This window comes from Coptis chinensis, chromosome 2 (assembly GCF_015680905.1).
Source record: "Coptis chinensis isolate HL-2020 chromosome 2, ASM1568090v1, whole genome shotgun sequence".
NCBI lineage: Eukaryota > Viridiplantae > Streptophyta > Magnoliopsida > Ranunculales > Ranunculaceae > Coptis > Coptis chinensis.
In genome coordinates this window covers 30,714,497-30,726,725 of record NC_141457.1, presented here as the reverse complement: position 1 = coordinate 30,726,725, position 12,229 = coordinate 30,714,497, and the positions used below count along the sequence as shown (strand labels likewise).

Here is a 12,229-nt window from a genome sequence, read left to right as displayed (position 1 = left end):
GCCTTTATTTGGTTCAGTTTCATCTCCCCCAACATCAAATTCCTCTGTTTCTTAGTGTGTTATTTACCATTGCTCTCGTTGTGTTGAAGCAGTTTACTGCCGAAACAGTAATCTTATTAGTAGATGAATACATGTTAGGGTATGCCCAAACCCATAATTTTTTCAAAAAAAAAAAGTGATAGTTTTGTGTGGTCGTCTTTCAATAGTGAAACTTAAAAAGTTTATGTGATACCGTTGTTCATTATTACACTTTATTATAACTCTCTAGATATTTTTCACTGATAAATATAATATAGCCTGGCTAAACAAAAAAGTTTTATATGCTATAGGCATCAATAGATGTTGTTGCTTGGGATACTACTACAAAAGTTGCATAGCATAACGCGCTTTGTGGTATGGTTTGTGCAAAGAAATTTAAGTAAGAAAAACAAATGACAAGGCTTTGCTTATGAATTTTACCAAATTCGTAAGTTGGGTTCATGAGACTAATAAACGAGACACAAATTTACTTACTAATCAAGCACTTCGACTCGAGCATTATTCTTATATTTTTTGGTAAAGTTTTGACTCAACTGTTTTTGGTGAAAGTCAAAAGCAAGTCTCTGGAGAAAATAGGTCATTGCGTTGTGGTGACAATGAGACTACTTATTATATATAAGGAATCAATATCTTCGTTCCTAGCTTAGCACCATAGTTACAATTGTAAGTGTTTGGTGCAACTCAAAATCATATCACAAGTAAAGTTACCAATTTTGGTTATGATGGTGATTGGTATTTTACTCTTGTATATGGAGAGCCTGCTTCATATCAAAAACCATTAATACTGAGTAGTGGAAAATGCTCCCAGTGACCCACGTCAGTCCCCTTTTTTTCTCTGAGACTGACACATCAGATTTTTCATAAAAAAAGGAATTCTACGCCCTTTTTTGCTGATTTCAATTGTTCGGGGGTAACCCAAAATAGATAAAAACCTCTTTCCATATTCTCTTTTCAATTCTACAAAACACTCCCAACTCTACAAAAAAAAACATCTCTTCAAACCCTCTCTCTTATTCTTCTCTTTTTCCAAAATTAAACTAAGAAATTGTTTAGGATGATAGAGTGATATCAAAATTATAGAAGAAGATGTTGTTCTCTGGCAACACCTCTCAAATCCCTCTGTACCGAATTTCATTTTTGTTGAAGCCAAGGGATTTTCAGGGTGTCTGCCCGAACAGTTTTGATGGGCATGGAAATTATAGCATACGGAGATCCGTTATCATGCCCTTGGTAAACCAAGGGGGATGTATGTTTGCATAACCACCACAGCAAAAACTAATAAAGAAGGTCAAAAGCTACTTGCACTCATGGGTGAGGGTGGAAGCCAAACTGCTGTAATTCGTAAAAAGAAGTTGAAGAAACATCATTTTGATTCCAAATCTAAAGGAAGGAGGTAAAAGTGAAGAGTGTTTCTGTTGTACTTTTTGTGTATCCTTGAATTTTCCAATGTCATGTTCTTTCAAACAAATTGTGTGAAAGAAGACAAATAGTTATGGTTTCCTCAAGTAGTTAGATTTAAAAGATACTCCAAGCCTTTGGCAGTTTTACGTTCTCCATTGGTACATACATTAGAATCTTTTTTTTTAATCATCTTACTTTGTTTTAGTATTAATAAAGCTTATGCAGGTTGCATCTATTACCACACCAATGAGTCCCAGAATCACATAGACTACAATGGAAAAACTTGATTAATACTATAAAGAAGAAATCGATGGTTGTGTTGTCATCATTGCGGTTTTCGATTCGGGCGTCGATCCAGCTGCAGATGGTTTAAAACTCACGTCAGATGGGAAACCCAAAATTCTAGACGTTCTCGATTGGTACATACATTAGAATCTTTTTTTTAATCATCTTACTTTGTTTTAGTATTAATAAAGAAATATTGTTGTTGAAGGTATGATTCAGCAGACTTGCACAAAGAAAAGAAAACCCCACATTCTAATCTAATTCTAATCTAATGAAAGATTATAGTTTAAACACCAAACAAGCTTCTCCTTTTGGTCGCCTCTATCTCTCGCCCTTATTCTAAATGATTTCTCCTTGAAGCCCTGCATATCAGAAGGTATATTTTCCAACTAAATTACTTTTATTTGTTTTAAGTTCATCAAAACCTTACTTTATGACTTTTATCATTTTCAATTCTTTTCATGTAAACAAAGCTATGTTATGCTGATGTGAATTTTTTTATGTGGGCGTTATTGAATTGGAATTGGTTTCTGTCTGATGCATGTGTGACAGAAATTCGTTATGTATGTGTTTCCCAATTCACAAAGTTATCCTTAAAAAGAAGAAAAAAATGAGGATTAGTTTGAAATTAGTTTCTGTTATGTATGTGTGACCTGAGTTTCAGCATTGGCAATTCCACGTTGGAAGAAAATTGGCGCAACATGAGCGAAAACACGATGGAAGCCATTGAGTTTCGCCATTCGGAAGTCAATGAGTTCAAGAAATGTACTCCTCGCGCTTTTTTCTGAATTTGGAAGTAAGATAGTGAATTGAGACGTGGGATTAGTGGATTATAGAAATGTGTATGTTAAGACTTAAGAAAGTGTACCTGATAAAAGAGAACCGAAGCCGCAGATGGAAATATAGCCGTCGGATGAAAGTAGAGATGTGAAATCAGATTCGTTGTTGAGTTGGGTCCAAGTTTTGGTAATTGAAATTGATTGTGGACTGTCGGATGATGCCATGCTGATGGTGGGGTGTGCTGATTTTTTGAATTTCAGTGAAGGAAATTGCTGGGTGGTTGGAGTAGAGGGAAAGAAAGGGAGTTTGGAAGGAATTGGTGGTTTGTGGCACCTGTGTTGAGCACGTGATATATTTGAAGGAAGTGGTCAGAGAGAATTGGCATGGATCATTCTTTTCTCTATTGGTTGCAGCTTCAGGGAGTGAATTTTAGTAGTTACCATTTCAAAGCTGCTGCTCATATAGTCATATTCTCATATGTAGCGAGTAGCTAGGTGGCAAAGAAGTGAGAATTACGTTCTTGGAATTTTGTAGAACCCAGGTCCTCTAAAACTTCTGATAAAATTAGGCACTTTTCAAGGATAGTAGATATTTCAAACAATTTTCAAGTGAATCTGTCTAATGTGTATTCGCTGATGCTCTTTTCTTCCATAAAAGGTACTACCCATTTCTTTCTTTGCAAAATCAAATGCTTTTAATGAATTGCTTCCTTTAAAATCAATGTATGAGGATTAGGTTCAAATGCTTATGCATCAAGGTATAATAACTCTCTTTCTTTCTCTTGGTGTTTAAATATTTGAATATTAGGATAAAAGTGATTGCTTTTTGTTGTGGGTTTGAGTTGTTAGCTACATTTGGATAGAAATGAGGAGACCCGTATTAAATCTAGATGTATTATGAGCTTTGGAAGTGTTTTTAGATTTTAAAGTTGATTGGGCATGTGATATTGTTACTTTGATTTTGAAGTTGTTATTATAGGAAAGCTTAAATTGGACTTTTGTATGATTTGTTGTAGATAATGGTATTAAGTTCTAGGGTGTTTATTAGTTATTGGTACTGGAGTAGATATGTTACTCCTTGAAAAGTGTTTATCCTTTGTGACTCTTTAAATTATATATCAAAGCTGTTATTATAGGAAGTTAGAACTTCGAAAAATATTGATATTTTTGGTATGAGATTGAGTTGTACAGTAAAAAAAAATTGATTGAATGGACTGTTGTCTTTTTGACTGGAGTACGTGTTTTGTGTAGAATTGGGCAGTATTTTAATTAACTGTATATAAGTGTATTGGTATGAAGTACATAATAATCTATGTAATGTCAGCAATAGGATTTGATCACAGTAAGCATTACTTTGAATTCAAGCATTTGAAGTTCACATCGATTTTTTTTGTATGTGAGCTTAATTGGAACACTGCATATGATCAAAGTCAAAACGTCCTAACCTGCTACTGCGAGGTTCTCTCTCTTTATCGCTTCTACCTTTTGTTTCGATATGTACGTGTATTTTTCATTTAGGGTATGATGGTAATAATTATGAATCACAGTTATAGGTTCTCAATTAAATTTCGACTATCAGTATGATATGATTTCAATCATCGATACCGATCAGGTACACTCTTCTTTGCGCTTCCCACTTTTTGAATTTCAAATATAATAGATTATTATCATTTTAAATCTTTGATTGAATTCAATTTCTGAATTCATCAATTGCACATCATTTTCAATTCAATGATTTTTTGTTGTTTTTCTTGGGCACGTTAAATCATATTGGATCAGGAGTATACAAACATTTTTCAGAAACAAGATGAACAAAGTTTTATCTTGATAATTTTGTCTTTATTAAATACTATGACCAATTGTCTTTAAAAATACTTTTGCATGTGTACATGCATCGAAACCTTTCTAACCTGCTACTACAAGGTATATAATGTTGTTTAATCCATCAGATGTTATGTGCAAAAGTTAGCTAATTGCAATGTCATTTGAGGTATAGTTTGTGATTGAATAACCCTTTTATCCTTTTATATCTTCTTATGATTTCAAGTTGGTTCAATTAATATTGACATATTTATATATTTATTACATAGCAGTAGGTGTTCAAGTTGAAATTTATTCATACCTTATAAAGGGTTGGGTTACAGGAAAAGTTAGTATTTTTTACTTGGTCTTTTTTTCTTCTTCTTTTTATTCGAACCTCACAACAACGGAACTTGAATTGTACGTCCTAAAACAATAGGAATGATTGGTAACTGAGTATTTTTGTATATGGAAAATTTTAAACTTCAATATTTGATAATTCATAATTGTGATGAATAACACTTTTAGCCCTCGCCTAATTTTCTGATTTAGTGCCCTTTAAAATGCCCTTAATGGAAGAGTTTAGCGACTCATTAAACTACGTTATAACCTTAGTTCAGTTTCACTTGGATCAATTACTTTTACTTGCATCATCATTCATTCAAGTCTCTCAAAAATACTGAAATTTGATACTGTGTATCATATAAACATATGTTGTTACAATGTTTTGTAGGTAACTAAGGTTCTTTTTAATTGAAGAGCTGAGCAAGAAATACCTTAATGGCAAAACATGGCATGGGAGGCATATGTGGATCAAGTAAGAAACTTTTGCATCATTTTGTTATTGAGTAAGAAATTTGTAAGTTGCAGGCAGCTTACAGATAATAATGTTAATCCAGAAAAGGGTCATGTATCATGCAGTTGAATTATTTGAGTAAAGTGATTTCTTATTTATAATTGAAAAACTTTTTACCTTTGCAGGGGAGTGAGGAAAAGGAAGAGGAAGAAGAGGTTAAAGGAATCAGCAGCATAATAAATCCGGCTTTGAGCAATAATCTTTCTCTTGAAGATGAAGAACTTATATCTGAATTTGAAGACTTCTTTTCTGGTGAGATTCAATTTCCATTACCAAATGACAAGTTTGACTTGAGAAGCGAAGCCCAGGCTGAGACAAATAGAATCTATGAAATTGAGATGGAAAAAAATGCAAATGAACTTAAACGTTTACGTACCTGGTCAAAGAATTGGAAGAAAGGGAAGTGAAACTTGAAGGTGAGTTACTCGAATACTATGGTCTGAAGGAGTAGAAATCAGACATTGTGGAATTACAAAGGCAACTCCAGATCAAGACAGTTGAGATCAACATGCTGAATATCAGCATTAATTCATTGCAAGCGGAGAGGAAGAAGCTTCAAGAAGAGATCCCAGAGGGAGCAGCAGCGAGAAAGGAGCTTGAGATGGCAAGGAACAGGATAAAGGAGCTGCAGAGATACCAAGATTCTACTTTTAGTGTGGTGCTGCATATATGTGGCAGGTTTTGGGAGCAGTAGTCATAGCCATCAACTCAGAAATGGAACTGGGGTAACTCAAAGATGATGTGCATCACCTGGGATTCATATGGTAGAGTCTATGGGATTCAATGAATCGTCGCCATCTGCTTGCCACCGTAAAACCAAAAGTTATCAAAGGTAATAAAATGTTTTAATTTAGAATCTCTACATGTTGATATTTGTGTTTTCCTTTCTCTTAGGTATTTTTCAAAATGTTTTATTTAGGCGTGAATTCTATAAAATTGGTCATTGTGTGAGATTTTTTTTATGAGAATGATATAAGTATTATATATTTCTTTTTGCGGTATATGTAGAACTATTTGTAATGTGAGAACCATATTACATGCCATCTATGTTACAATTGCTTATTTCTTCAAACTGTTCGAGAAATTGTTTTAAATGTCAAACCATTTAGGCAAGATCAGTCAAGTATCCCCTGTATTAACTAGTAAAGCAAAAAAGTAATAAGAATTCAAATAAAACTTATCACTGAGGATTGTGCTCAGCACACTTTCCTTAAGACGAAAAATGTTGCCGGTAACGTAGCTGCCAGCTTCAAGCGCACGCCTCCTAGGATACAACAGTGGAAGGGTAAGTCACCAGCAAATGACATCCCCTGGAACTCTCAGTACTCCAGACATGGTTTTTTCTTTGAGAAGAGAAATCAGATCTATTTTTTGCATCCTTTGAAAACGGGAAAACATTTTGGTTTATAGAAACTTGAAGTCGCAACTGTGCAACTGAAGGCAAGGCAAGAATCACGCACGCACTATCCTAGGGCAAGAAAAGCATTATTTGGTTTTTCTTGAAACAGCTGTTTTTTAAACCAACAAAAAGAGATTTTGCAAAAACAAGCCTAGTACTCACACCCACGCGAAGCCCAAATGGGTGGATTTGCACCCTACCTAGCGACGCGATGTGTGTGGGCACATGCGCACTAAGGTTTTATGGAGCTCCCACCTCCCGAGAGCCCCCAAACCAAGGTGGCCTTGTGTGCGCGCGAGCACCTCCTTATATCTCTCTACACTATCCCTCCATAAGGACACAAAGCAATATAAACTCAAGTGACTTAAGTTTAGTAACTAATGTGGGACTAAAGCCCCCCACATTAGAGAGTAGTAGAGACATAAGGTCATGGGTTCAAACCCATGAGGACACAGTTTCATTCAAGATTCCAACAATTCCCCACATGAATGAAATTATAAAGAAACAGAAGAAAAAACAAGAATGTCTGGAGTATGAAGAAGTTATGAATGGGCGGCTGAAGGTGTCATACGACTTGAACCTTCGCTTAGTGTTTGTCTGTCGGGATTACTAGTTGACCAGTGACCTTAGTCTTGAACTGTTCAACATATATGTAATCCAAGTCAACAGGTAACACACATAACTTCAAAAATCATCATAGAGTTCCCTCAGTTGTGCTCGTATAGCCATGAGCTTCCCAGGTTTCATGAGTGTTCTAGAGAATAAGCCTATAAGCTCTCATAGGAAGCGGCTTTACTTCCTCACTCATATAGGTGCCTCTATCAAGAGTGTACTATATCATTACACCCCACTGGAAAACCAGCTATAGAAAGCATTAAGAGCATTCACTCATCCTTGAAAAGATACAAAAGGTACTACTACATCATAGGGATGGGTACAGAGTTTTCACTCTAGGTGTAGTACCTCCACAAATCACGCAGATAACTTGTTTCCCCATTGAACCTTGATCCTGGGATCTCCATTCATAAAGGTTGGGTGTCAGTTATCGGTGATTTAAATAAATAGGTTTAGTCTTTAATAGACTTTTGCCCTATCCCCCTCGATGTACCAAAAACCAGCTCTCTAGCCAAGCCTTTAGTTAAAGGATCAGCTAAATTTTCTTTTGACCTCACAAAGTCAATAGCTATGATCCCATCTTTTAACAACTGTCGCACAGTGTTATGTCTTCGACGAATATGTCAAGATTTCCCATTATAGGAAGTATTTTTGGCTCTCAAGATAGCAGTTTGGCTATCACAGTGAATAGAGACAGGTGGAACAGGTTTAGGCCAAAGCAAGATATCCATCAAAAAATTCCTGATCCACTCTGCTTCCTTACTAGCTTTATCTAAAGCTATAAACTCAGATTCCATAGTGGAACGGGCAATGCAAGTTTGCTTAGATGATTTCCAAGACACTGCACCCCCTGCCACAGTGAACACATAGCCACTAGTAGATTTAGATTCCTGAGAATCAGCAATCCAATTGGCATCACTGTACCCCTCAAGCACAGTTGGATATCTGCCATAATGAACACCATAATTTGAAGTATATTTCAAATATCTTAATACTCTGATAAGAGCATCCCAATGCTCATTGCTAGGATTTATGGTGTATCTACTAAGTTTGCTTACGGCGTAAGCTATATCTGGTCTAGTGCAGTTCACAAGATACATGAGATTGCCTATAACCCTAGAAAACTCTAAAGGAGATACACCTGATCCAATATTTTTTGTCAAATGTATACTAGGATCATATGGTGTTTTAGCAGGTACACAGTCAAATTGATTAAATCTTTTAAGCATTTTCTCTACATAATGAGATTGAGTCAAAGTAATTCCATTGGAATTATACACTATCTTAATGCCAAGAATAACATCAGCAATACCCAAATCTTTCATGTCAAAATGCTTACTCAAAAAAGATTTAGTCTTATTGACGGTCTCTAAACTGGTTTCGATGATCAACATGTCATCCACATATAAACATATAATTACACCAGATAGTTTCTCAAATTTACAATAAATGCATTTATCTGTCTTATTAATACTAAAACCATTAGAGATTAACACACTATCAAATTTCTCATGCCATTGTTTTGGAGCTTGTTTGAGACCATAAAGAGATTTCTTTAGTCTACAAACTTTTCTCTCAAGGCCTTCTAAAACAAAACCTTCTGGTTGATCCATATATATCTCCTCTTGTAATTCCCCATTTAGAAATGCTGTTTTAACATCCATTTGGTGAATTACGAGATTACGAGTAGAAGCAAAAGCTATTAACATTCTGATAGATGTAATCCTTGTCACAGGAGAGTAAGTATCAAAGAAATCAAACCCTTCTCTCTGTTTATAGCCTTTTGCTACTAATCTCGCTTTATATTTATCAATGGATCCATTTGCCTTAAGTTTCTTTCTAAATAACCATTTATTTCCAATAGTTTTACAACCAGGGGGCAACTCAACCAGCTCCCAAGTGTTATTGGTTATAATGGACTCATATTCACTTAGAATGGCCTCCCTCCAAAATATAGCATCAGAAGATGACATGGCCTCTGAATAGGTCTGAGGATCATCCTCTACCAAGAAAGTAAGGAAATCAGGTCCAAAAGAGGTGTTAGTCCTAGGTCTCTTGCTCCTCCTGAGTTCAATTTCATCTTCAGCAGAAGAATCTTCTCGAACTCTAGGAGCAAGTCTTGAAGAACTCGGAGTCCCTCCAAATCTCTCAATAAATGGAAATTTATCCTCAAAAAAGACAGCATCCCTAGACTCAATAATGGTATTATCATCAACAAATTTATTTTTAGATTTTGAAACTAAAAACCTGTACACGCTGCTATTCTGTGCATACCCAATAAAGACACAATCTACAGTTTTAGGGCCAAGTTTAGTCCTCTTGGGTGTTAGTATAGACACCTTAGCCAAACACCCCCACACTTTAAAGTATTTATAAGACAGTGTCCTATTTTTCCACATCTCATATGGAGTTTTATTTGTGTCTTTAAAAGGTATCTTATTCAGAATATAACAGGCCGTTAGCAAAGCTTCCCCCCATAGGTTCATAGAAGCCCCAGAGCTATTGATCATTGAATTGATCATATCTTTGAGAGTCCTATTTTTTCCTCTCTGCTATCCCATTGGATTGGGGAGCATAAGGGGCAGTGGTCTCATATACAATACCATTATCTTCACAAAATTTATTGAAAGGATCAGAATATTCATCTCCTCTATCAGACCTAACTATTTTTATTTTCTTGTCTGACTGGTTCTCAACTTCAGTTTTAAAGGAAATAAATCTAGCTAAGCTATCATCCTTACTCTTAAGAAGATAAACATGGCAGAAACGTGAAGCATCATCAATGAATGTAACAAAATATTTATTACCTCCTCTAGTCATGTAACCTTTAAGATCACATAAGTCAGTGTGAATCAATGCCAACAACTCAGTGTTTCTTTCTACCTTTTCAACCATATAAGAAGAAGAAGATGCTTTATTAAATTCAAAATCAGTTACATTGAGCTTAAACAAGCCTTTATCTAAATAACCTTTACCCACAAAAGTCCCCCCCTTAGTCAGAACAAATTTGTCTGACTCAAAGACAAGTTTGAACCCCTTCTTACTTAAAAGGGAACCATAAACCAGATTTTTCCTAATATCAGGAACATAAAGAACATCCTTCAAATTAAAAACATTTCCAGAAGTGAACTTCAAATTAACAGTCCCTTTTCCTTCAACTTTAGAAGCAGATGAGTTACCCATGAACATACTTTCTCCCTCTCCCAGAGGAGTGAAGGACGCAAATGCACTTTTAGTGCCACAGATGTGTTTGGTAGCCCTAGTGTCTACCCACCAATCAGTCATGTTACTCACCAAGTTAACCTCAGTAACCACAGCAGAAAAGTTGCCATCCTTAACTATATTTGCTTGTGCCTTATCTTTCTTCCCATCATTTGGACCTTTTTTGAATTTACAGTCCGGGGCTATATGACCTCGTGATCCGCACACATAGCAATGAATTTCAGGATTATAAGGTTTCTTTTTAAAGTGAGGTTGGGATTGTTTATTCTTGTTCACATATGGTTTCTTTTTGGCTTGGAATTTAGATGATTTAGACTTAGAAGAACTAGCAGCGTTACCTTCAACCAGGTTAGCCTTAGCTTTCATTTCTGAAGTCTCCACATTGAGTTTAGCCTTCCTGTTATCCTCCTCGATCTGAAGGTTGACGATCAGATCTTCTAAGGTCATCTCTTTCTTCTTATGTTTAAGACTGTTTTTGTACTCCTTCCACGAAGAAGGGAGTTTCTCAATGATAGCAGCAACCTGGAAACCTTTACAGATTTTATACCCTTCCTGTAGAATCTCATGAACAATGATTTGCAGCTCCTCCACTTGAGAAATAACAGATTTCCCATCTTCCATTTTGAAGTCCATAAACTTTCCTACAAGAAATTTTTTTGAACCTGCATCTTCAGTAGCATACCTTTTATCAAGTAAATTCCATAACTCTGTAGCAGTCGGACACACAGCATAGACATCATATATTTCAAGAGAAAGACAGTCAAGTATGTAATTTCGACATAAATAATCCTTCTTTTCCCATCTTTCCACACCACCAGAACGACCATGTTCTTCTTCATCATCATTTGAAATGGGTTTCTCAATCGAAATCCATTCAACCAGTTTCAGAGTAGTCAGATAAAAGCGCATTTTCATCTGCCATCGCTTGAAATTTCTGCCATAAAAAATCTCAGGTTTGACAGACTTACCACTGGGTTTCTCCATTTCAGCAGTATAAAGAACAAACGAGCACAAATACAATACTAGATAATCATTTTTCGTCTTAAGATTGTATTAACTAGTAAAGCAAAAAAGTAATAATAATTCAAATAAAACTTATCATTGAGGATTGTGCTCTGCACAATTTCCTTAAGACGAAAAACGTTGCCGGTAACGTAGCTGCCAGCCTCAAGCGCACGCCTCCCAGGATACAACAGTAGAAGGGTAAGTCACTAGCAAATGACATCCCCTGGAACTCCCAATACTCCAGACATGGTTTTTTCTTTGAGAAGAGAAATCAGATCTATTTTTTGCATCCTTTGAAAATGGGAAAACGTTTTGGTTTATAGAAACTTGAAGTCGCAACTACGCAACTGAAGGCAAGGCAAGAATCACGCACGCACTATCCTAGGGCAAGAAAAGCGTGATTTGGTTTTTCTTGAAACAACTGTTTTTGAAACCAACAAAAAGAGATTTTGCAAAAACAAGCCAAGTACTCGCACCCACGTGAAGCCCAAATGGGTGGATTTACAACCCCCCCCCCCCTGCGTGCGACGTGTGTGGGCACACGCAAACTAAGGTTTCCTAGAGCTCCCACCTCCCGAGAGCCCCCAAACCAAGGTGGCCTTGTGTGCGCACGAGCACCTCCTTATATCTCTCTACACTATCCCTCCACAAGGACACAAAGCAATATAAACTCAAGTGACTTAAGTTTAGTAACCAATGTGGGACTAAAGCCCCCCACATTAGAGAGTAGTAGAGACATAAGATCATGGGTTCAAACCCATGAGGACACAGTTTCATTCAAGATTCCAACATCCCCTAGATAGCAATTCATTCTCCAAACACAAGAAA

At 36.2% G+C, this 12,229-nt stretch overlaps 1 protein-coding gene across 1 annotated transcript; it reads right to left on the bottom strand.

Moving 5' to 3' along the window:
- Positions 1 to 7,797: 7,797 nt before the first annotated feature.
- On the bottom strand, positions 7,798 to 11,380 carry LOC147515744 (uncharacterized). Its single transcript, XM_086593038.1, has 3 exons — positions 10,112 to 11,380; positions 9,023 to 9,438; positions 7,798 to 8,647 (listed from the first exon to the last, which is right to left on the bottom strand). The coding sequence occupies exons 1-3, from the start codon at positions 11,378 to 11,380 to the stop codon at positions 7,798 to 7,800; spliced, it is 2,535 nt and encodes an 844-aa protein (XP_086449164.1).
- Between the last annotated feature and the right edge of the window lie 849 nt (positions 11,381 to 12,229).

Excerpts from the sequence above, each read along its gene's own strand:
- LOC147515744 (XM_086593038.1), bottom strand. The coding sequence starts at position 11,380 with ATGGAGAAACCCAGTGGTAAGTCTGTCAAACCTGAGATTTTTTATGGC. Across the intron at positions 9,439-10,111 it reads AAGGCTTGTTTAAGCTCAAT|AATAGCAGCGTGTACAGGTT; the intron begins GTAACTGATTTT and ends GGGTATGCACAG. Across the intron at positions 8,648-9,022 it reads AAAACTATTGGAAATAAATG|TATTAATAAGACAGATAAAT; the intron begins GTTATTTAGAAA and ends TAATGGTTTTAG.